Source organism: Sarcophilus harrisii, chromosome 3 (assembly GCF_902635505.1).
Source record: "Sarcophilus harrisii chromosome 3, mSarHar1.11, whole genome shotgun sequence".
Lineage (NCBI taxonomy): Eukaryota > Metazoa > Chordata > Mammalia > Dasyuromorphia > Dasyuridae > Sarcophilus > Sarcophilus harrisii.
The window spans coordinates 444,897,764-444,924,805 of NC_045428.1; the positions used below are offsets into that span (position 1 = coordinate 444,897,764).

General features: G+C 36.0%; 1 protein-coding gene across 1 annotated transcript; it reads right to left on the reverse strand.

Annotated features, from left to right (window-relative positions):
• Window positions 1-2,340: 2,340 nt before the first annotated feature.
• Window positions 2,341-5,946, reverse strand: SAP18 (Sin3A associated protein 18). Its single transcript, XM_031960804.1, has 4 exons — window positions 5,721-5,946; window positions 5,411-5,520; window positions 3,014-3,136; window positions 2,341-2,778 (listed from the first exon to the last, which is right to left on the reverse strand). Exons 1-4 carry the CDS (start codon window positions 5,847-5,849, stop codon window positions 2,622-2,624), a joined length of 519 nt encoding a protein of 172 aa, XP_031816664.1. The 5' UTR covers window positions 5,850-5,946; the 3' UTR covers window positions 2,341-2,621.
• Between the last annotated feature and the right edge of the window lie 21,096 nt (window positions 5,947-27,042).

Consider the following 27,042-nt stretch of genomic DNA (forward strand, 5'->3'; position numbering starts at 1 on the left):
GAATGGAATTTTCCTATCTATTATGTCTTGGATTTTATTATACAGACATGCCATCAAATTTAGAGGGTCCATTTTGTAGCACGAAATTTTGCTGAAGCTGTTCATTGTCTTAAGTATCTTTGCTGATATCTTCCAAAGTAAATATGCGTATCTTTCAAAGTAAACCATTATATATCATTAATAATTTTATCTCTTTTTCTCATCATAGTGCTATTACTAGCTATATAAAAAATAATCGGAATGAACATTCATCCTTTACTCTTGCATTTACTGGGAAAGGTCCTACTATATTTCCATTGCATATGTGGTTTTAGATATTTTTAATAATTAGAAAAGATCCCTCTATTCCTATACTTTGCTAAGGTTTTTAGCATAGATGTGCTTTGTCAAAGGTTTTTTCCTGCAACCTATCGAGTTAAAGTGTGTAATTTTAGATGTTTTTGTTCTTAATATGATTATTTTCCTTATCTTAAACCAACTTTGCATCTTTCATATAAAGCCAACTTGGTCATAATTAACTTCATTTTACTTGGGAAATCTTTAAGCAAAACCTAGATGACCACTTATGGTCATCAACATCACTATGTTGAATGAATTAATTTTCAGATATAAATTGGATTAACTGGCCATTGAGATCCTTTTCAATCTGAAATCCTTCCATCCCTTGATTACTGTGTCAAAATGTGGTATAAACATCCAAATTCCATTTCTAAGTATTATTTTCATAAACTACTTACTTCTTAGGTCTTTCTTTGCTGAAGCTCTCACTGGCAACAATGCTTAAAATGCCATCTATATTCCTGAGATCTTCAAAAACTCTAGAAAAGTTTTCTAAATTTTTTTCTGCTTTATTTCTCCATGTGAAACTGAGGTGATACACACTAGAAATTCAAAATGGGTATAGCCATCAACATGTCTTTGATAGGAGTCTTGGAACATTTTTCTTATCCTAAAATATGTACCTGGGAAGACAACCTATCTCACTCCTTTTCAAGTAGGCTTATTAACAGTACCTCTTATCCCGGAGTCACTATCTTTCCCTTCTGATTTATTATTGCATGACCTGCACTTCTGAACACACACATCATTCCTGGGGATGAGAGTAGTATTCCCACATTACCAACTTGGTAATCAAGAGACATGGGTTCTTGTCTTAGCTCTGCTACTAATCAGTAATACAGAACCAAGCAATCCCTGTCTTTAAAGCCTATCTCACATACCATCTCTTACCTAGGACCATTTAATTTATAGCACTTGTTCTCTCTTGAAATTAGCATGTTTAGTATAATCTTCCCACTGAATTTTAAGTTCCTTGAAGATTGGAACTCTTATCTGAATTTCTAGTGTCTTTAATTTTGCATCCTTCTAAAGGGGCCACTTTAGTTTGTTACACAAAATATGGCATCAGTTATCTTATTTCAATTAGAAACATTTTCAATGGAGTATTTCAGGGTCAGAATCTCTCTCTAGTTTTGGACTTCATCATGACAAGAGCTTTCTGACCTATAGTTACCTTGCTGAGTATATACCACTTGTGATGGGAATCTCATCTTTTTAAATTTAAATATTCACTACTCTGATGCTTGGAAAACTTCCCAGACTAGGTTTTCATAACTAACACTTATAGATAACTTCAAGGTTTACAAAGCACTTTCCTGACAAGCCCGAGGAAGGTCATACAAGGTTACTCATTTTAGAAAGGGTAACTGATATTCATAAAAGTTGAGGGATGTGGCCCTGGCTATATTAAACAAGGGCTTCTTGAAACTTCTTCCACTCACAACCCCTTTTCACCCAAGAAATTATGAGCCCCTGGGTTTATAGGTATATAAATCATTTATTGAGAGTCATACTTTTGTAATCCCCACATTGTTATGCAACTCCATTTGGGATCACAAGTTTAAGAAACTTTACAGTAAACCATGCTGTCTTCCATACTTGAATTATTGCAATTTAGTCCACTGAGTTCCTTCATCCAATCTATCCTCTCCCTTCTGTCTTGCATATTTCCACTTCTAAAATTTGGTCTACCTCCCCAATTATCTCTTAGCAGATTCTTAGGTTCTACTTCATCACATACCACAAACTACATTGTTGGTCAGCTTACCTCAAGTTTCTTTGCTCTACATCTCTAATAATGACATTTTCAAAACTGAAACCCATTCAAGTTCCAGTCTAGACTTTGTCTTAATCCCAACTCACTTTTCTTGTCACTTCTCTCTAGAATCTGATAAGTTTCTCTCTAACTAAAATGTGAGATTCAATGAAGGTTGGAGCTATTGGGCTTGTATTTTGACATTACAATAATCAAGTACTTTGGACATCTCATATTCCCCAGTATTGTTTCATGTTACAGAATTGGTTTAATTATATGTGTATTTTAGCAAGACACTTTCAATCAGAATGCTAAGAGCACTTTTATATTCTTTATGTTTGATACAGGATTTGAAACATGGCACCTCATCTGTCAATATTTACACAATAACCACTAGAACATAGCCAATGTTTAATTCTTAAAACAGATGATTTAAAAATAAGTTTAGGGCTTCCAAAGCTTAAAGGCAATAAAGAGAAGAGCTGATATCGACACAATGTCAAACAAATGCAAGAAATAGTAAAGTTTAATATGGTCTCAAGCGTCCTGAGGGAGGTGGTGCCCGATTTGGAGGAGTGATTGCTATATCCAAATAATCTCCTATTTGGAACTTCTGAGACTGTAAGGTCATAGAGTCATCAGTCCCCTTTCTGCCAGACATAGTACTGCCAATCTCTTTCACTCTGTAGAAAAAGAAACAAATTATTTAAAGTGTCAATTATTTAGATTTACTTTGAGAATATAGAAAAATTTGCTTTACTAGTAGATAAATTCATCTCTTGCATTATCTTTAAAATACTCCAAAGATGAGGGAGTTATCTTATCTATGCGCTGGATAATAAGTCTTTAACACCAACTATATTGATATATAAACACAGTAATAAATGTTTTGTAACTAGATTCATAGGAGTTACCTACCGATAACCAGGTCTTTTAAGATCCGTAAAAACAATAGCAAAATTGAAGTGTGTACCCTTCTTTCGAGCTTCTGGGTAGACCTCTTTTACTAAACTAGTCAACTCTTTCAAGGTTGCATCCATCCTAAATGAAGAAAATTTCAATTTAATTGAATAAGTAACAAAATAATACTGAAACTACTACTTAAAATTATCAACAAGAGGTAAACACTGGAAGAGTTCTTAAATTCTTGTTTTATAACAAGTTGTTTTCAAGAGCTCTGCAGTTCTTGCTTTGAACAGCCAGGATCTTAAACCCAAGTTTAGTTTGAGAAACATTGGAAAACCATTAAAAATTTATCCTGTATATCAAAGGAAGTTTTCATTTTTTTTCTTTTTAAATATAGTTCACATGTTCTTAAAAAAAAAAAAAAAATTTCCCAATAATTCTATGCAGTTCAAGTTCTCCTTTGAACTTTTCCCACAACAGCTAATTCAGAAGCATTCCAGGGAAATCAAAATTTTCAAAATTCAAAATTTTATTGACGTCTTTTATTTTTACATCAGCTATTTCTAGATGTCCTTCACAAAAGTACCACCACCACCATCCTCTCCCAAGAAAGAAAAGCAGTAGTAAAACTATGCTGATAGTAGAGTAAATATTCTACACCTTTAGTCCCTCCCTTACCTCTATCAAAAAGAAGTGTACTTCAACTTCAGTTCTTCAAGACTGATATTAGTCTTTCTAATTACTCACTTCAGCTTCCTTTTTTTAGGTTTTTTATTCATATGACTTTAGTTGCATATGCTCTTCTCCCACCTGTGACTTTACTCTGTATAAATTCATACATGTCTTGCCAAGTTTCTTTTAAGACATAATAGTTGTCATTTATTACAGCAAAATAATTATTTTTATAAATACATAATTTTTGTAACCATTTCCTAGTCAACTGGCCCCCCTTCTCAATTTTTGCCAACAAAAGTGCTGTTTTGAATATTTTCACCTATACAGGGGTGATGTTTGTCCTCCTAATGGGGTAATAGAACCACTCTTCTTGAACTGTTTTTAATTTTTTTCCACTTCCCTTAATTATTGTGCCTGCCTTCTCACAACCTTGCCAAAACTTGGAAAAAACCTTAGCGGAAAGAGGGAGAATTTTAAATTCAAGAAGCCTGCTCAGAAAAAAAAAAGACAACTTTCAACTACTTAAGGGCATAGGTACCAAGTAGGAAAGGTAAGAGAGCCTCCCAAACTACTTCACCTAGAATACTATTATTATGTCTCTTTTATTAGACATTTAGCTTAAAATAAACAAAACCCCCAATATACTGTGTTCTCTAGTTAGGGGGTCTGACAGTCTCATTGCTACAGCCACAGGGTGATGAATTTTGGGAGCAAGAACAATTCTTGGAGGAAATCTATATATAAATTATGAAAGGCATGAGAAATCTGTGGTAGGTGGAAGACGCTGGAAAAATTACGTTATTAATACTTCAAGAATCTTCAATGTTAGTTCACAAAGCAATCACTTATCAAACTTCTGTTACACACAGAGGTAAAGCTGATGATTACATAGTAATTCCATTTATCAAGTAATAAAAATGTGTCCTACTCAAAATACAAAAGAAATGGCACTAGGCTATTCCTTTTAGATTCTCATGTACCACAGGAACTGCTGAATTCTAGAGAATCAAAAATAAAAAGAATTAAACTCTATGCGTCCCCAATTTTTGATATTCACCTTTTCTTTAAACACTGGCTATTCTTTTGAATTCATCTAAAATAACTGATCTGAATCTCCTCCCACCAGCCCACAGCATAAACAAACATTTTTCACAAGTCTTTGTGAATTTGCTTCAAAGTCGGAGTCAGGTAAGTTAAGGAGTCAACAGATCCCCCCAGACTATCCCAAGATTTGAACAATAACTACTCAAAGACGCCAAGATTCCATGGGGGTGGGGATTAACTTTTCCTGCTCCAACAACTGAGGGCGACTAAAATCTCCTAAAACAAGGGGTGGGCGTGTGATGCGAGGACTGAAGACGCAATGATTTGGGGCCAGAAGAACCGAGGTTCAGCTCCAAACTCTAAAACTAACCCTGGGCTTGGAGCAGCCTCTCCAAACCCGTTCCCTCATTTGTTAATACGGGAAGCTCAAGGGGCAATGTCCTCGAAAATTCTGCAGATGTTTCGGCGCTATATAAACGTATGCCGTTAGTTTTACTGGTTAAGGAACCACCAAAGGCTTCAACAAAGACCTCTTCTCTGCGATGGCCAAAACTACCTGAGCTGTTTAGGGGTTTCTCGAAGGTTCCCGCAAAAAGGCGGTAAAGCTGCTAAGGTTCTCCAGGCGCTAACCAAGGCTGGGGCGCGGGAGGGTCTAAGGAACACCTCGGGGTCAGACGGGGCCCTTCTTACCAGGTGTAGATCTGCAGCTCGCTCGAAGGCACGTTTCCTCGGGAGAACTCTTCCACTCGGTGGTGTCGGCCGTTATTAGTGGTGAAGACCCGCAGAAGCAGCGGGCACGTCTGCGTGCGGGGGCGGAGAAGCGGAGATGCCCGTGAGCGAGGAAGGAGGCTCCGGGCCCGGCCCCCCGCAGCCCCCTCGGCCTCCCCAACCTCCCCAGCAGGGGCCGCCCGCCCCTCGCAGGCCGCGGCTCCCCACCCCCACCCGCCGGAGAGGCTCCGCCCCCGCCTCCGCCGGAACCCCAGCGGCCCCGGGCCCTCACCTTCTCCCGGTCAATGGGCTTCTCCGGTTCCTTCTTAATTTCCTCCTGAGTGACGCGGGACTCCACTGCCATCTTCCTCCTTCGGCCTCCTAGACGCTCACTATGACCTCCGACCCCGGCCGCGAGCATGAATGAACGAAGTCTCTCGCGAGGAGAATCTCGACAGACTTATAGGGAGGGAAGAGGCGGGGCAAGGAGAAGCAGCTCTCCGGCGCAGGCGCACAATATGACTAGGCCTTCCCAATGGCGCGTGCGCATCCGGTTCCGGGAGCCTAGAGTCAGCGGGTGGGGCGGATGGATGAAACCAGCGCTGGGGGAGGGGTCAAGCAAGGGGGCGTGTTCTGTTTACTCTTCTGGCCCCGCCTTCCTCCATCCCTTCCCTCCCTCTACCTCCTCCAGCCTCTGCAGTTCTTACACCTCTTTCTTAAATGACCTGGTTTTCACCTTCTGTGGGAAAATAACAACTTACACAGAATGCGGAAGCCTTTTCCTGGAACTGAACTGATTTTATAACTAAGTTTCTTAAAGAACACCCTCCCTACTCCCCCACCCCCTCAGATAAACTCCTCTGTTCCTGAAGGCTTCCTCCTGACCCACCTTGGCTCTTCCTTGCGTGATCTTTGCGATTCTAAAGGTTGCTCTGGGGCACAAGAGATAGGCCCGCAAACCTTGAATGCCCAATACAAGCAGCTAGCTGGCGATAGAGACAGAGCACAGAGCCTTGAACTCAAGAAGACCCCAATTCAAAGTTGATCTGAAACACTGGCCAAGCCACTTAACCTCTATTTGCCTTAGTTTCCCCATCTGTAAAAGGAGACAACAATAGCAACTACCTTCCACAGCTGTTGTGAGGCTCAATTGAAATAATTTTTATAAAGAGCCTTAGTAGACTGAGTGGCTCATAGGAAGTGTTAAATAGGATGCTAGCTGTTATTTATTATCTTTGAGCCAAATCTGATGAAAGTTCACACAATGTCCCCCTCTCTTCTTTCCCTCAAATATATAATAAGTTTCCTTTGCCTCTTCAGGAGATGTAATTTCCCTCATTTTACCTCCACTTTTCCCTTTTCCCCTTTCCACCACTAGTTCCTTTTTTATATTATAACAGTAAAATCAAATTATACATGCACTCTCTGTGTACACCCATAACAGAAATACAGTTCTCAAGAATTCTTTTTACCTTTGTGGGGGATGTAAAAAGACCCTTACCCCAAAATGACTACCCAGAGATCACTCATAGAAAGCAGATTATTTATTACAGCATCTCATGAGAGGCAGAGCAGTCCCACTGAGAAATAGACTCGCAGTAGGAGACCCACTCCCCTGAGAGTGCTCACAGTTTTTATGCATTTCAGACAAAGAATCACCCAAATCCCACCCTCTATATGTTGTGATTGGCTGTATAAGTCTTTATTCCCTTATTTGGCTAGTAGAACGCAGTAAGTGAGGTAATGGTATAGCTACTCCGGCCACGTATTCTTTTTTAATCCCTTCTTTGGCGGATGAAATGTAGTTCAGGCCTCTGAACTGGGAAAATCACGTGACTCTGGAGAAGCTGAAACTGAGGCCTTAAGCTTCAATTAATTTAGCTAACAGTCACTGATCAATATGTGCTTGATCTGTAAGTTCTTCACCTTTTCCACGCACCTTTTTATGCTTCTTTTGAATCCTGTATTTGGAGGTGGAATTTTTTGTTTAGTTCTGGTCTTTTCATCAGAAATACATGGAATTCCAACAACAATACTAGATGATGACCAGTTCTGATGGATCAGGCCATCCTCAGCAACGAGATCAACCAAATCATTTCTAATGGAGCAGTAATGAACTGAGCTAGCTATGCCCAGAAAAAATAACTCTGGGAGATGACTAAAAACCATTACATTAAATCCCCAATCCCTATATTTATGCACACATGCATTTTTGATTTCCTTCACAAGCTAATTGTACAATAATTCAGAGTCTGATTCTTTTTGTACAGCAAAATAACGTTTTGGTTGGGTATACTTATTGTGTATCTAAGTTATATTTTAATATATTTAACATCTACTGGTCATCCTGCCATCTAGGGGAGGGGGGTGGGGGGGTAAGAGGTGAAAAATTGGAACAAGAGGTTTGGCAATTGTTAATGCTGTAAAGTTACCCATGTATAAATCCTGTAAATAAAAGGCTATTAAATAAAAAAAATAAAAAAAAAAAAAAAGAAATACATGGAATTCATCTGTTTCACTGAATGCCCATCTTCTTCTCTGGAAGAAAATGCTCAGTTTAGCAGGATAGTTTATTCTTGGCTGCATTCCAACTTTCATTGCCTTTTGGAATATCAGATTCCAGGTCCTTCAGTCCTTTAAGGTAGAAGCTGCTAGATCCTGGGTGATCCTTATTGTGGCTCCTTGGTATTTGAATTATTTTTTTCTGGCTGCTTATAATATTTTTTTCCTTGGTGTGATAGTTCTGAAATTTAGCCACGATATTCCTTGGAATTTTAATTTTGCAGTGTCTTTCAGGAGGTGTTCAATGAATTCTTTCAATGGCTATTTTACCTGATTCTATGATATCCTGGCAGTTCTCTTTGATGATTTCCTGAAAAATAGTGTCTAGGCTCTTTATTTTCATCATGTTTTTCAGGGAGTCCAATAATCCTTAGATTGTCTCTCCTAGATCTATTTTCCAAGTTTACTTTTTTCTTCTATTTTTTCATGTTTTTGGTTTTGCTTGATTGATTCTTGATATCTCATCAAATCATTCATTTCCATTTGTTCAATTCTGATTTTTAGTGAATTATTTTCTTCATTTACTTTTTTTACTTCTTTTTGTATTTGTCCAATTGCGTTTTTAAATGAGTTGTTTTGTTCCATGGAATTTTTTCCTATTTCACAAATTGTTTTTTAAGGAATTATTTTATTTTTCCACTTCATAAATTCTATTGTCCTGGGAGATTTACTGTTTCCAATTCACAAATTCTGTTTTACAGGGAGTTATTTTCTTTTTCTACTTTATCAAATCTATCTTTTAATGAGTTATATGCCTTTTCCAAACCATCTTGCAGAGTTTTCCTTGCCTTTCCCCATTTTTCTTCTAGCTCTCTTGAGATCCTTTTTAATTTCTTCTAGGAGAACCTTGTGTGATGAGGTCCAGGTTATATCACCCTTTGGAGCTTCATCTGGAAACAATCTGCTTTTAGTCTCCTCAGGCTTTGAAATTTGTTCTTCTCTTTCACCATACAGGCTATCTATAGTTAGAGCTTGCTTTACCTTTTACTCATTTTTTTTTAAAAGTTGGGATCTGCTTTCAGGGCAAGGAAGGTTTTCCAAGCTTCCTCTACAGGCAACAGTGGAGCAGCAGCAGCTGTGCTGGGATTGTGCTAGGTGGGTGTGGCCAAGTCCCATGAGAAACACCCGTAAGGTGTTTTGGGGTTCACTACTGATCTTTTGTGTTTGTGTTGGATGTTTTATAACTTCTCTGCTGATCTACTGGCTTGCAACCAAGACAGAGTGATCACTGAGACTGTGATAGAGTCCTCCCTATAGATTCTCCACCAGAGGCAGTCTGCAACACTCCACAGAGACTACACCTCCCCGAATCTGCACAGCCTGTGTTGGCGTCCCACGTCCAGCCTCCCTCCTGCACCCAACCAAAACAGACCTTTTCTGGCGATCTTCAAAATTATCTTCTGCTGTTAATTTGCTGCACTCTCAGTATTCGCAAATTCTGCCAGCCTAGAACTAATTCAGAGGCTGCTTTTGGTAATTAGTTGAGGGTCCAGGGAGAAGTTCAGAAAGAAGTGTGTGTCCTCTCTGTCACCTTGGCTCCTCCCCCTATTATATTATTATATTCTCTATTTGAAAGAAAATTAGTGATGTGAGACTGGAGGTTAGCAGAGAGGTTAGGTAGATTCAAGAATCATCATGGTAGTTAAACCTATGGGAACTGATGAGATCAGCAAGTGAAGAAGTAAGGGCAGAACCTGCAAGGGCAGAACTCTGAAAGAAACCAACAGTTATAGGGTAAGATCTGAATGAGAATCCAGCAAAGAAAGAAAAGAAATTATCAGATAGGTAGATTACTAGGAGGAAATCCAGGAGAGTGGTGTCCCAAAAACTTAAGAGAAAAGCGAGTATCAAGAAAGAGAGAATGATCAACAATGTCAAAGGCTGCAGGAAGGGTGAGGAGAATGAGGATTGAGAAAAAGCCATATAAAATCAACAACTAGCAAATCATTGGTGAGTTTGGAGAGAGCAATTTCAGTGGAATAATAAGATTAAAAACTGGATAAAAAGGAGTTAAGAAGAAAGTAGGAGGAAAGAAAATAGACACCTAGTGTAGATGGCCTTTTTGAGGAGTTTAGATACAAAGGTAGAAGAGATGGAAGATGATAGTTAGCAGAGATAGAAAAGATCAAATGAGGGCTTTTTCAGGGTGGGAAAAAAAAACATGACATGACATGGGCTATTTGTAAGCAGTAGGGATTCTGTTGACAGGGAGAGATTGAAAAGTAAGAATGACAGAGGGAGCAGTCATCTAGAGGAGACAGGATGGAATGGGGTCCTTGAACAAGTAGAGGAGTCAGCCTGGCTAAGATCTGGGATCATGGGAAATAGGAGTGAAGGAGGAGATAATGGTAGAAGGCACCTGAGTGATAGGAAATAGGGAAAATGGGAGAAGAAGTGCCTTATGGCTAATGTCCTTAACTTTTTTCTTTTAAATCTGAGGAAAGCATCTCAACTAAGATAGAGGAAGCCATGGGAGAACTGGGGAAAGAAAAAAAGGGCTTAGAAGAATCCTGTAGAGTGAGACAATAAGTTGGTAGAGCAGGTATAATAGGATCCAGTTGAGATTGTCTAATATGAATTTTGAAGTGGACTTTGTTATAATGGTTTCAAGATTTTCATCATTTTTATTCAGCAGCTCATGTGTAACAATAAAAGGTAGTAAATGGTGGGAGTTATCCAAGGGTGAGAATTGACAAACAATGAGTAATCAAATTCAACATAATGGGAATTTTTAAAAAATTAAGTGCCTGTCATGTTGGACACTAGGATGCCTTGAAAAGAGCCAGGAACTTGGAGTCTGGTGACTTGGGGTTTAATCTCATCACTAAATGTTCACTACTTGTAGTTATCCTAGTATAGCTTGTTTATACATACGTGTCTTCTTGTTATCTCTCCCATTAGATTGTGAACTCCTCAAGGACAGGGACTATCTTTTGTTTCTTTCATTGCATCTTCAGAGCTTAGCATAGTGTCTGGCACATAGTAGGCACTTAACACTTATTAACTGAGGTATGGATAAATAATACATATATTAAGCAATTACTCTGGATACAAGTACAAGCAAATAAGATGATCTTTGTTCTCAAGACTTACTTTAAAATAGGAAGAGACAACAGACAAAGAGTTGCTGGAAAGGAGGTAGGGAGGATACCAGAGTTGGGGAAAGAGGTGAGGAAAATACACAAAGTGGAGTAGAGACTTATTTCTGAACTGATAAAGCAAAAAGTTCACTTATCAGTGTAGGAGAGATCTGTGGTTAGAGCCAAAGTTTCTTGTGGTAAGTGAGTAAGAATGTAGGGCAACCATGGGATGTAGGATGGAGGCTTGGCTCCCTGAAATAAGGCAAAAGGCTTTTTTGCTAGCATAGAGCAAGGTGCTATGAGAAATGAATGAAAGCGGACACAATTGGATCATTCTGGACAATCTTAATCCTTTTGTATTTCATATAATTGAGAGAACCTAAATTGAGATAGGTTAGAAGGGTATTATGTGGGTTGGAAAAATTATGACGATGGCACGTGGTTTCACAACTCCTGGGCCTTAAAAATAAAAAAAAAACTCCTTCAAAGTATGTCATGTATTTTTAAAATATGTCATTTACCTGCCATCCCAGAAGGCCAGTCCTCTTTCTTTATTTTTTGCCAGGATTTTTTGAGGTCCCAAATAAAAGTCATTACCTCCTAGTGACTTTCATTATAGTTGTATTTGGGAAAATTTCCAAAAGAAGGTTTTCAGTATAGAAAATCAATTAACCTTTCAAGCTATACTTACACTGGCAAAGACTGATTTATCTGTCTAGGTCAGGGCTTCTTAAATTTTTTTTCATTCATGACCCCTTTTTGCCTAAGAATTTTTTTTACATGATCCTGAATATGTAGATATATAAAATAGATATACAAATTAAACATTTACTGAGAAATCATAATTTTGTAACCCCCACATTCAATTATGAGACTCCACATAAGGTTGAAAACCAGTTTAAGAAGCTGGAGTCTAGGTTCCAGCTGTTGTCTACACCAAGTGATTTTATATCATGCAAGTATTTGCAAATTAATTTACATATTAACTTCCCATTTTGAGACAGAGCAGAAAGATATGCTTTTTAAAATTATGAAATAGGTATTTTTCTTTGGTTCACTCCTATCCCAAAATCCCACCTAGGTTCCTCTTTCTTCCTTTTCAACTTAGACCTCACTCCTAGGCAACTGGTACACTTATGCTGTTCCCTATTCCCCTCTGTTCCACATGAACCTAAAAGAAACTAAAGATTTTGCCTCATTTCCACTTCTTAGCACTTTCCCAGGGTCCTGAAATAGATCAATCAATACATAGATTAGATATAGACATATAAATGTCATTGATTTATTTATTAAAAATATATACACCATTAGGAATCTCTTGTTGTATGTATGTGTGTATTTCTGGCCAATGATATATCTGAAAATGATCTTTAATCACAGCAACAAGTTAAAGCAACTTTTAAGATTACAAAGAAAATAGAGGCTCCAATTTTCTCCACTATCTAAAAGACTTAGTGAGGTTGCTTAATTTAGGGCAAATCATTCCTCCTTTCTGGCCTTCTCTCTAAAATGAGGATTCTAACTTTTATACTCTGTGACTTAAGATTGCCGAGGATATATAGAGAAATAAACACACGAGGGCACTCTAACCAACCATAATAGAGGGGAAAATATTCAAGGTTTTAAACTTGGGCAAAACCATATTTTGTTTTGTTGATCTGTCCTTTGTTGATGATACCAGTAAATTTTGGCTGATATTCTTGCTCAATTAGGCTTTGCCCAACTGAGAATCTTCTCAATGCCCAAATGCTTAACAGAATTTACTGATGGGGTTTCTTTTAACTGGTCTTTTCTGGGTGTTAGGAACTTTATCACATAAACTAATTCTTTTTACATATAATCTTGGGTTCTTATGTCTTATATTAAGTTTAACTAGAAGCAGTTTAAATTTCAATAGGGGAGATTCATTAACTCTCTTCTGGCTAGATTTTAGTCTCTCCTATCCAAAATCTCCCACAATTTTTAAAAAAATGTTTTCCGCAACAACTTAGGCTCCTTTACTCTTTAAAAGTTTATTGTTCCTACTGGTCACTGTCCAACTCTAAATTGTTCTTGTTATAGAATCACAAGGAACCTCAGTGGCCATTTAGTCCAACTCAGATTTGAAAGGAATTTCATACTAGACAAGTGGCTATCCAATCTCTGGTTGATGGTAGGAAACCATCACTGGTTAGAACAATGACTAGAGTCTGAAGACAGGAAGACTGGAATTAAAATCCAGTCTTACATACTTCCTGTATATGTAACCCTGGGCAAAGTTATTTAACCTTTGTCTGCCTTAATTTCCTCATCTGTAAAAAGGAGATAATAATAGCATCTACTTCCTAATGTTGGGGAGATCAAATGAGATAATACCTATAAAACACAGCACAGTACCTGGCACATGGAAGGCACTTACAAATGCTTGTTTTCTATCTTTTGAGGCAGCCCATTACACTTTTGTACAGTTTTGTAGGATTCTGTGCCAATAAGCAATTCCAATATCTATCATCCAGTTCCAGGGAACATTTACAGAGCAGAGAAGTGTTGTGGATATGAGGAAGCCAATGACTTACCTGGATTAAAAACCAAAGCACAGACTAGGAAAGTACTAACCACACTACTTTGAAAACATCAAAAACTTACAGGCCAAGAAAACTCACTGTGAAAATAGCAGGACATAAAAACCTGAAACTCAGAACAGTCACCACCCTCTGCCCACCAGAAAGAAGTAGAAAGAAACTATAACATAAAATTTAAAGTCAAGAAATAGGCTAGGAAAATGAACAAATGACAAGGAGGAGGAAGAGTAGGAGAAAGAGGAAGAGGAAAAAGAAAGAAGAAGAAGAGGAACAAGAAAGAAGAAAGAAGAAGAATTATTTGACCACAAAGAAAGTCAAGTGGTAGGAAAAAAAATGGGGAAAAGATATGATAGAAAATTATAAAAAGAGAATTTATAACTTGGTAGGAAAAAAAAGTCACAAAAATACTGAAGAAAATAATTTTTAAAGATTTTTTTTATTAAAGCTTTCAAAACATATGCATGGATAATTTTTCAATATTAACCCTTGCAAAACCTTGTGTTCCAATTTCCCACCCTCTTCCCCTACCACATCAACTAGATGGCAAATAATCCAATATATGTTAAACATGGTAAAATATGTGTTATATACAATATATGCACACATATTTATAAAATTATCTTGCTGCACAAGAAAAATTGAATCAAAAAGGAAAAAAATGAGAAAGAAATGAGAACGCAAACAACAACAAAAGGAGTGAGAATGCTATGTTGTGAACCACACTCAGTTCCTGCAGTCCTCTCTCTGAGTGTAGATGGCTCTCTTCATCACAAGATTATTGGAACTGGCCTGAATCATCTCACTATTGAAAAGACCCTTGTCCATCAGAATTGATCATCATACAATCTTTTTGTTGCCATGAACAATTATCTCCAGGTTCTGCTTATTTCACTTAGCATCAGTTCATGCAAGTCTCTCCATGCCTTTCTGAAATTATCCTGCTGATCTTTTCTTAAAGAACAATAATAGAAAACAACTTTTTAAAAATCAGAATTGGCCACATAATAAAGGGGTAGGGGAAACTTAACTGAAGAAAATAATTCCTTAAAATTAGAATTGTTCAAGTCTTAACTTCATGAGACATCAAGAAACAGTAAATAAAGTAAAAAAAAAAAAAAAAAAAGTAGAAGAAACATGAAATATCTCATTGGAAAAACAATTGGCCTGAAAATAGATCAAGGAGAGATAACTTAATTTATTAATACAATTATTATTAATACAATAATTTATTGTACTATATACAATATAGTATTTTGCTTAAATTTTGATAATTTTGTTTAAAAAAAACCTAGACATCATATTTCAAGAAATTATAAAGGAAAACTTTCCAGAAATCTTAGAACCAAAGGACAAAATATAAATAGAAAGAATCCACCAATCACCTCCTGAAAGAGATCCTGAAATGACACCCCCCCCCCCAAAGAATATTCTAGCTAAATTTTATAGATCTCAATTAAAGGAGAAAAGCTCAGAAGTAGCCAGAAAGAAACCATGGATCCATAGTTAAGCTCACACATGATTTAGCAGCTGCTATTATATAGGAGCAGAAGGCTTGAAATATATTCAAAGGCAAAGGAGTTAGGATTACAATCTAGAATAAACTATTCCACAAACTGATTATATAATTCTAGAGGGGGGAAATTTTGTATTTAATGAATAAAGGCCTTTCAAGCATTTCTGATAAAAGACCAGAACTGATTTTGAGATTCAAATACAAGAATCAAAGGAAGCATAAAAAGGTAAACATGGGTGAAAAATCATAAAGAACTTAATTATATTAAACTGTTTATATTCCCAAATGAGAAGAAAAATACATCTCCTAAGAATTTTATTGTCATTAGGACAATTAGAAGGATTGCTTAGAGAGGGCATAAATATAAATCTATTATGTTGAAATGATCTCAAAAAAAAAAAAATGAGAGAATGAAAAAGAAGGTTTATACTGGTACAAGGGGAAAAGATGAGAAAGAAAGATGGGAAAATTATATCATAATAGGCATACAAAGAATAGTGTTTACAATGAAGAAAATAGGTGGGTGGGAGAGTGTGCAAGAAGTACTTGATCCTCACTCTCATTTGAACTGGCATTAAAAGGGAAGACTAAACATCCACAGACATACACAGTTGGGTATAGAAATTCATCTTATTGAACAGGGAAATAGGAGGGGAAAGGGATAAAGAAGGTTAGGAAGTAGGGAATAAAAGAGCAGATTAAGGGAGGAAGGTGTTAAAAGGAAAATATATTTTTGAAGAAGGGACAGGGTTAAAAAAAAAAAAGTGCCAGAAGAGAACATAATGGAGAGAAATATACACTTAGCAATCATAACTGTGAATTTGAATGGAATGAACTGACCTATAAAATGGAAGCAGATAGCAATATAGATTAGACATTAGAATTAAGCAATATGTTGTTTATAAAAGTCACTTGAAACAGAAAGACATACATAGAGTTAAAAATAAGGCTCTGGAGAAAAATCTCTTATGCCTTAGCCAAAGTTTAAAAAAAAAAAAAAAAAGGTAGGATAGCAATCACGCTCTTAGATAAATTAAAATCTAATTAAAAGAGATAGTCAATTTTGCTTGAAGTTGCCATAAACAATGAATTATCAATATTAAACATATTCATCAAATGTCATAGCATCCAGAACCTTGAAGGAAAAGTTAAATAAATTACAAGAGAAAATAGACAATAAAAATATACTACTTGGGAACTCAATTCATCCCTCTTAGACCTAGATAAATCTAATCATAATATAAATTTTAAAAAGTTAAAAAGATGAATAAAATTTTAGAAAAGTTAGATGACAGAACTCTGGAGAATTTTGAATAAAAACAAAGTTGTTTACCTTTTTCTATATTTAAATTTCTATATTTAAACACCTTCATGGTTCAATGGAAAGGTAATAACCCATATAAAATATTTGGGGAAAAAATGGGTTGAAAAGGAATCCTGCTAAATTCCTTTTATGATACAAAAGTGGTTTTGATATTTAAACCAGGGAGAGTAAAGACAGAGAAAAAAACTATAGGCCATTTTTCTTGGTGATTACTGAGAAAATTTTTAAATAAAATATTAACAAACTACAGTAATATATCATAAAGGTCATACACTGACCAGGTGGAATTTATACCAGGAACACAGGACTGGCTCAATTTTAGGAAAACTATCAGCATAACTTAGCATACCAATAAAAAAAACAAAAATCATATCTCAATAGAGGCAGACAAAACTTTTAACAAAATACAACACCCATTTCTATTAAAAATAATAGAAACCACAAGAATAAATAGAGCCTTTCTAAAATAATAAGTAGTATCTTATTAAAACCAAGGACAATATTTATCTATAAAAGTATAAATTAGAAGCCTGTCCAATAAGTCAATAGTGAAACAAGGATATCCATTATTACTACTGTTATTCAATATTGGACTAGAAATGCTATAGCTATAAGTAATAAGACAAGCCATAACAATAAGACCAAAAAAAAAAAATTGAAGGAATAAGAACAGGTAACAAGGAAACAAAAATATAATTTTTTGCAGATGACATGATGATATATTTGGAGAACTTTAGAGATTCAACTAAAAAACTAATTGAAACAACAACTTTAGCAAAGTTATAGTATGTAAAATAAACCCATATATATCATCAGCATTTCCATATGTTAACCAGCAAACCCAGCAGGAAGAAATAGAGAAATTCCATTTAAAATGCTCCATATTACATAAAATTCTTGGGAATTTACTAGTGACGACACAAACAGGAATCAGATGAACACAATTACAAAATACTTTTCATACAAAAATAGAGCTAAACAACTGGAAAAATATTAATGGCTCAGGAGTAGATTAAACCATTATAATAAAAATGACATTATCTAAATTAATGTACTTATTCAGTGCCATACAAAACTACCAAAATTATTTTACAGAACTTACTGGTAATCATCAAAATATTCTGGTACTGGATAAGAAAAAAAAGTGGTTGATCATTGGAATACATCAAGTACATAGTATACAAAAATAAATGGCAAGAGTAACCTAGTATTTGCTAAGTCCAAAAAAACCAGATTTTGGGGCAAGAATTAACTCTTCAGTAAAAACTCCTAGGAAAACTAAAAAGGAATCTAGCAGAAAATAGGCATAGCTTAACATCTCGTACCATATACAAAGATAAACTCAAAACAGATATATCATTTAGACATTGAGTAATAGCATAAACAAATTAGGGGAACATGGAAAATTTTACCTGTTAGATCCATGCATAAGAAAAAAAGTTTATGGCCAAACAAAAGATAGGGAGGATCACAAGAGAGTAGACATTCTGATTACATGAAATTAGATTTTGAAGATTTTGAACAAACAAAACCCATGCTGCCAAAATTAAAATGAAAGAAGGGAAACTGGTTTTTAAAAAAGTACATCAAGTCTTCTTTAATAAAGGTCTCATCTCTTGTGTGTGTGTGTGTGTGTGTGTGTGTGTGTGTAACTCAGCTAAACTTATAAAATTAAAAAAAAAATTTCCCATTTGATAAATGGTTAAAGGATATGAACAGGCAGTTTTCAAAAGAAGAAATCAAAGTTATCTAAAAATCATATGAAAAATACTCTAAATCACTAATAGTTAAAGAAATGCAAATTAAAACAATTCTGGGTTATTATCACAGAAATTAAATTGACTAATATGACAGAAAAGGAAAATGACATGCTGCAGAGGATGTGGGAAAATAGGTACATTAATACATTATTGTCAGATCTATGAACTACTTTGGAAAACAATTCAGGAACTAAGCCCAAAGGACTATAAAACCGTACTTTATACCACTGTACTTGGCCTTTACCCCAAAGAGATCAATGAAAAAAAAGAAATGACTTTTATGTACAAAAATATTTATAACACTGATGAATTCTGAGTACAGATTTTTACTTTATTTCTCTTTTTTAAAATTTCTTTTTCTCCCCCCCCCCAAACTTAGTTATTGCATTTCTTGCTTTCTCAATGGGTAAGGGAAAGAATGAAAAGAGGGAGAGAATTTGAAACCAAAGATATTTTAAAAATTATTTTGAAGTAGATTCAGTTTGGAATCAATTTAACTTAATCATCATCTAGCTCATGAATGGAAAATTTGATATTTCTTCAAAAGGAAAACTATAAATTAACCAAGCATTAGGATCAAGTTCCTATTTTTCTCTGCCTTTTCTCATTGGCAAATAGTTCCCAGGATATGGGTGGATGGAGCAATTCTGGGAAGGTGTAGAGCAAACTGACAAAGCCCTAATCTACCCAGCTCATACACTGAAATCACACGCCTCAGGGTCAGTAAAAGGAATGTCTTTGTTTAAATTTGAATCTATGTGTTGCTTCCCCATTTGCTGTAGTTTTTGTGCTCAGAATGTAAGGTCACATTCTCAGTCAATGATATTGAGCCAGCAGAGGTGGGGGTGGGGAGTAATATTGCATCAGTATATATTGCCTCTGCTGCCTGTGCTCAGCGCCTCACTTTCACCCCTCATATGGTGAGAGTGACTGCCCACTCCTCATGAGAAACAATAAACTTGCTCCTCACACCTTGGGAGATCTCTGAGATTTATTGGGTGGGTTGCACCCATACCATACACCCATATCTCTCCATCTTTTCTGTAAGAATAATATGAGATGCTTACCAAATGATTCACTAAAATCTGGATAAATTATATATATATATAGATAAAAGAGCTGTTGGATTTTCATATAAATGAGTAACAAGGTGGCAGGTTTAAGCTTAAGACAACTGTCCTTAAGAATGACCAGGGAAGCAGCTTTCCTTCCTCTGTTGACTAGAGAGATATTTGGAGTGTGTTGGAGAGATATAATTCTAACTCAGTACCCTTCTTAGAGACAAGAGAAAAGAATCCTTAGTCTCAGGAGTGCTTCTGGGATTTATTTGCTCCTCTGCACCCTCACTCCCACCCCATCTCAGTTAACATGCATCCAGCATTTCAGGCATTGTACTTGAATGTTCTCCACTCTTCAGAGGCAGGCCTTAACTCGTATTAAATGTTATTATAATATCCACACACTGAGTTGATATATTTAAATAATTCATGTAATAATATTTATTTTATGTAAATTGAGTCGCAAAACTTAGTAGTTTTTCCTTTCTCATTGATGAAGGGCCAGAGTTTCTTTACTATTTCTTCTGTGTATTCAATGTGGAACTAACTTGTGCTACAAAAGGTGGGAACACAATCAAGTTTTGGCTATAAAGCTCGTGATATGCATCTTTCCCCATTAATCAACAGCAATTAAAAGTTTAGCTTAAACTCAAAAACTACACCTCCTGGACAAATACTATTTAAGGGAGTAGTTAGATAGAATTTTTGCCCAGGACTCCTGAGAGATCAGAGTGGCCAATCTTCTGGACCCAATCAACTGCTTCCCTTCCTGGCAGGAAAAAAAAGTCTTTTTGGAGAATGCACAGGAGGAGAAAAAGCTAATAAAGTCCCTTCTTACTTTCTTTGAGCCACACAACCACAATGTGGAGGACAGACTTCAAATAAGCTATTTTCTCCTTTAACCATTCTTTTTCAATTTGCAACCCTTCTCAGTGACTTTGCATTAGTTGCTCCCCATGCCTAGGAAGCCCTTCCTCTTTATCTTCTCTTTGGAGTTCTCTCTTCTATGAAGTAGTACTTGAGCACTTTTTTGATTTGGGGAGGTAATTAGAGTTAAGTGACTTGCCCAGAGTCACACAGCTAATAAGTGTCTGAGACTGAATTTGAACTCAGGCTTTCCTGATTCTCTACTATTCTCTCTATTTCATCAGTCATCCTGATCTGTATCTGGCAACTGGACCCAAATGTCTCTGGAGGAAAAAGTGAGGTAGGTGACCTTGCACAGCTTCCCTAACTGAAATCCAATTCACTTGCACATCATGACACACCTTCTCTGATGTCCTGGTCCTCTTGAAGAAGGAAGGATAAACAACAAATTAAGCACTCTCTTCTATTGAAGTCTTATGTGGCCCGCATGTGCAAACACACACATACACACACACACACACCTGTTAGTACTCTTCCTCCCAAACTACTTTTTAACTACTTGGGATATTAGTTTTATATCTTATTATATTTATTTATGTGCATTTCTTGCCTCCCCATTAGAATATATATTCACTGTGAGTAAGGAGTTTCATTGTTTGTACTTGTATCCCTAATATCTAGCACAATAGCTGAAGAGTAAGCACTTAGTAAATGCATATTAATTAATTATTAGATCGGAAAGGCAGTAGACTTATACATTCTCCCAGCCTTATTATGTGCGCTTTCTTCTTGGTCAGGATACTTTCATTTCTACATTTTAAATTATGACCTGGAAATCCTAATAGTCTTAAAACACCATCTCTTTAACCTACTATTCCCTTCTCAAATGAATGTTTTTCTTTCCTGCATCGATTGTTGTCAATGGGTAGAATGACAAAAACACCAACCTATGTTCCTATGATCTTCAGTTTTTTCCTAAGACTTTGCTATCTTTGGCAATATTTTCTGGGCTCCTTTTGGCAGTATCACTTATGCCCACACATCCCGCCAGAAGTGGGTAGCAGTCATCTGTTTTGACAAGTCTTGAGAAGCTGCATGTTATGTCTTGGATTCCTGTCCCAGAAGACAACAAATCTCTCTGTTGTTGTTATCAGGCTGATAAATAGCTGCCTTGGTTACCTCTGAGTCACCAAATAACACTATCTACCATCTGCTTTCCTTGTTCCTACATCCTGATTTCAGAGTTTTGGGAAAAAATCAGGTATTGTGCTGACCTGGCTCACAACAAATTCATGTCATCTAGCCTTGATCTGTATTCAATAGTACTCAATAATTTCTATTTTTTAACTTCTTATAGGTTTTCTACTGTACTCCAAAATGGCTAGTTCAAATCTTTCCCACTATCTTTAACTCCCCCATTCTATCTTCAACTATATTCTCTCTTTATATTGTATTTTTTAAAATCAAATGCTATCAGGAATAAGATCCCCTATTTTTCATCTTCTACAACTTAACATAGCTCACTCTTCACTTCTACTTTCTCCCTTTTTTCTTATTTCAGAAAAAAATGCTTCTTATTTCTAAGAATACTACCTCTATTTGTATTCCATTCCCTATAACATCTTCCAGACTCTTGTCCTTCAATTATCTAATCTCTTTCTAACATCATCAGTCTTCTAGCCTTCACTTAAAACTGCCACAATATCATGCTATTATTGTCCTATTGACCTTTGTTTCATAGCAGACTTTTCAAAGAAGTGACAGGTCTGGGAAGATTTTTTCGGTAGATAAGCTCTTCACTATACCTCAAACCTCCTATTCTGCCTATGATTAGGATGACATGCCACATGTTAGAATCCTTAAGTAAAGTATATTGATCTTTTTGCTTTTTTCATTTTTAGAAGTTCATATTTAGGGGCAAAAAATGAATTTCCTCAAGAAAAGTGAGTTTCAAGAAAAAAAATTTAAAGAATGAAAAGACTTTGTTGTCACTGAGGTTAGAAAGACTTCACATAAAGATAATGTTCTAAACTAATTAAGAAAACCTATATATTCTTTGAATTAGAAAAGGCCTCAGGGACCATCTAATCAAATTCCTAAATCCTGAAACAAACCTAATAATAAGTCAAACCTAATAATCATATTATCTAGGTTCTGCTTAAGTATCTCAATTACATTGAATTCCTGAGGTGACCCATTTCCTTTTGGGAAATAGGAATTCTAAGTAACTTTTTTCCTGATACTAAATCAAAATATCCCTCTATCTAATCTCTCTCTTTTTCCATTTCTAATCTCTACACTTTGGTTATAAGTTTTCCCTCTTGGACCAAGCAAAATACCTTGAGCCTAATTTAATTCTTCTCTTCCACAGATCTTTGGTTTTTCCAACTAATTTTCCTATGAAATAGTTTCATCTCTTCACCATTTTGATCAATCTCACCTAAATGCACTTTGACTTATTAATAATCTTCCTATTCTTCTATGGCTAGGCATATTACAAAACTTTAAACAGAGTCTGACCATGGCAGAGTACAATGGAGTTATCCCTTTTCTTATACTTCTATTAATACAGCCAACAATATGATTAACTTTTTTTGGCTGTCAACACACATTGCTGGCTCATAATGAACTTATTTATAGTTCACCAAAACTCCCAAGGGTTTTTTTTTTTTAATGTAGGAAGTGCTTTCTAGACATTTCTCCCCAAATCTGTGCTTATGTAATTTATTTTTTACAAAGTGGAACCAATCCTTTGGTCACTTTCTAATGTGTTGGGATCTCCTTAAAGGCTGTACTGAAATAATTGTTAAATAATGATAGGAGAATAGGTGAATTTGCTTGTGTGCCATGTACTTAATCCTATATTTATAGAATCACAATTTAGGAAGGGAATGCAATTTAGCGATAGAAGGCTTCAATGCCCTTTTTTTGTTGTTCAGTTGTGCCCTTCTCTTTGTGGCCCCATGTGAGATTTCCTTGGCAAAGATACTGGAATGGTTTGCCATTTCCTTCTCCAACTCATTTTACAGATGAAGAAACTGAGACAAAAGAGAGTTAAGTGTCTTGCCTTCTGAGGCTGGATTTGAACTCAGGAAACTGAGTCTTCCAGATTCCAAGTCTAGGGTTTTATGCACTGGGCCACCAGACTGCCCCGTTTTTTTTAAACAAATGAGTAAACTAAAGCTTGGGAGACCAAGTGTGACCTGGGGTTACACTAGTAGAAGGTAGCAGAACAGGGCTTGAATACAAGTTCTCTGACTCTGAATGCAGAATCATCTTGTTCAACACCCCTATCTCCAGCTGAGATCAGAGAAATGATTTGCTGAAGGCCATATAAATAGTAAGTGATAGGGTGGAGATTCAAATCCAGATCCTTGAATTCCAAATAAAATGCTCTTTCCACTAAACAGTGTTTCTTTTCTCCAACTTAAAAGTTATCAAGATGAAATTAAGATTAATGTCTTGTTATTGGTTATAAAAGTGATTATTTTTTAAAGTTTATTTTTTAAAAAGTGATATTTGAAATAGAAAGAAAAAACAAAAAGCCCTCTCTAGAGGAAATGGTGCAGAGACTAGTGTGATGCATTTGGAATAAGGAAGACTCCTCTTCCTGAGTTTAAATTTGACCTCTGACACTGACTGGGTGACCCTGGGCAAGTCATTTAACCTTGTTTGCCTCAGTTTCCTCATGTGAAAAATGAGATGGAGAAGGGAATAACTAACTACTCCAGTATCTTCGTCAAAAAAAAAAAAAAAAAAACCCAAATGAGGTCAAAGAGTCTGATAGGATTGAATAAAAATGAAGGTTGAGGATCTATAGGCACTAACCATTCAGTTGATGACAAAACTGAAAGTAATATAAAGGGATGATTTGTATTTTGCTTGTTTGTGAGCCCATTGTCGTATAAAAGCCATTTGAGCATGAGAAAGACTCTTTGCATATAATTACGATAATATTTCTATGTTCTGTAGGAAAAACCTCCAAAATAATAGTAAATGTGGAATGCTGAGATGTGTGACAATAAACCCTGTGAAAGCTATCTCTTTTTCAACCCTTTTTCACTCCTTTATTTCTCTGGCCCTTTCATTATGAAAGGGGCAAGAGAGAAGAAAAAAGGCAGATTGTCTTATTAAAATTAGAAAAATGTCATGGGAACATTCCCAGAATATTCTTCAGTCTGTCATTAACAACTTGAGGGTTTGTTTTTTTTTTTCCTTTCTTGCTGTTTTGATCAAGAGCGCCTTCCAGAATAAAGAAATTAAGGTTCTTGAAAATATGTCCAAATTCAATAACTGGAGAATCCCTAAAGGGTCTCAAGGGAATTTTTTGCCTCTTTTTAGAAACTTCTTTGAAACTCTTTAGGAGATTGTTTTTTTGTTGTTGTTGTTATTGTTTTTTGCTGTGGCAATTGGGGTTAAGTGACTTGCCCAGGTTCAAACAGCAAGAAGTGTTAAGTGTCTGAGATCAGATTTGAACTCAGGTCCTGGTGTTCTACCCACTGCACCAACTAACTGTACCACCTTAGGAGATTGTTAAAGTTTTTACAAAATCTTTCTAAGATTTCCTTCAGGTATATCTGCAAGCAGGCCAACTTTATGGAATTTGTAGACATTTACTTCCTAGAGTTCTGGCTGGAAAAGGTTTGTATTAGACATATTATCAGCAAAGCACCTGTTTTGTTACCAAAAAAAGGAAACATATATTTACAAAGTGATCCTATGAGAATCATCCCTGAGATTAAAGGAATGAGAGTAGGCAATGAGAAGACCAAACTATCACTCTTTGCAGATGATATGATGGTATACTTAGAGAACCCCAGAGATTCTACTAAAAAGCTATTAGAGAATCATCCCTTGAGGCAGCAGAGTTGGTACCTGGAAGAGAGGTTATTATAATGAGCCCTGAAACAATTTTTAATAAATGTGTGCAGATATGTTTAACGGAAGCAATTTTTAAATTTTCCTTTTTTAAATATAACGCCTTGATACTTAAGAAAAGAGTTTCATCTTTGAAAAATGTTTAAGCTTGATTTTTTTTCATGAGGCAGATAGTATTTCCATCTGGTTAGCTTAGTTGATTTGATTATGTACTAATGAGGCCAAGGTCATAGAATCAGTCTTTGCATAGGGATTAACTTTGAATAGAAAAAACTGTTTCATGTCATGAAAGACTTCTGACATCCATAGAAGAAGTTTGTGTGGCAGAATTTGCTGGAAATGGAGAAACACTTGACCTGAAAAAGAAGGACAATGTGAAGTTCATTTGTAGGATTTTGGACTTGTGAAGATCAGAAATTAAAATTGGAAAAGAGAAATTTGAGAAAACTTGAAGAACAGCAGGGGAATTCATTCTGAAAAAAAGAAAAAAGATTTAAGAGAAGGATCTGAGGAAAAAGACCCAGGGCAAAAGAAAATGTGGTTGAGATGACAAGATAAGTAAGATGCCTAATCTTGGCATTAGAAATTCTTTTTCTATTTGATCCTTCCTGAGATTAAGTAAAACTTTTTGAAATGATTATGGAGGGTCCAGTTGGAAGTATACCTTTTTAGGGAAAAAAAAAAAAAGGACTAAATGGGGTCATTCTGAATTTTAGGGGAAGCAGTAGATTTGATTAAAAGGAGACCTTTGAAAAGTTTGTATTTTTAAGCAATAATTATTCATATACCATTGACATTTAAGTATAAATTTTTTAAGTAAACTTAGCTAAGTTTTAGTTTCTTTAGTTTTCTTGTTGAATAAAAATGATGTCCTTTGTAACTGAGTCTTCAATAAATGTTCCCCTTTAAACAAATAAAGAAAATCCTCTGGGTAAACACTTTAGTGAACTGTTCTTTGTAGGCCTATGGCTGGGAATTGGATTTTTGATTTCATTGTTATATAAAACTCCTTTTACCAGTGTAAATCAGCTCCTTTCCTACAACTTAGAGTCAGAGAGTTGCTTAGATCACTGAGAGGTTAAATGATTGGTCTAGGGTCAAATAGCGTGTGTTAGCCCACAACTCTAGGACCTCCTGGCTTCAATGTATTCCCTGTACCATGGCTGACTTTAATTATGTGCCTTTGAGAATTACTTTAAAATCTTGGTAACCTTAAAATATCAATTTATAGAGGAGGTAATGAGGAAATAAAATTATCATTTTTTTATTTTATTTTATTTTTTATTTAATAGCCTTTTATTTACAGGTTATATGCATGGGTAACTTTACAGCATTAACAATTGCCAAACCTCTTGTTCCAATTTTTCATCTCTTACCCCCCCACCCCCTCCCCTAGATGGCAGGATGACCAGTAGATGTTAAATACATTAAAATATAAATTAGATACACAATAAGAAATTATCATTTTTTGAAGATGATATTGATGAAGTTAGTGGTAGGTTTAGGGTTTAGGGAACCAAATGAAGAAGTTTGGGGTTCTGTCCCCAAATATTGATGTTCGGTGCAGGCTCCACTAGATTCCCCTAGGATTCAGTGCAGGACAGGGAGTTATGAGAACCCCCTTCTGGCAGCTCAGAGATCTGTCATAAAGGAACTTACAAATCCAAAAAGCTAGACTGGCAAAAGAGGTTTATTATAGGCGTTGGGAAGTCAGCTTTTGCTATGCATGAATAGAAACGCTGAATTCCTTGGTGGCAAGGTCCTGACAAAGAAGTAAAGTTTCTAGCAGAGAAATCCCAATAGAGAGGTATAAAGTCTTGTTAGGAAATAGGTGAGAAAGATAAGGAGAGGGTAACGCTGAAAGAGAATTTCATTTCAGTGGGCAGAGGTTTGCTGCTATGCCAGGGAGACAGAGGTTCCTTGGCATATTAGGCCCTCTGCAAGGAGTGAGCACCAAGTTGGTTCATTTTATGTCTAGAAGCTGGGGGTTGCTCTTGATGAGGGATGGGTG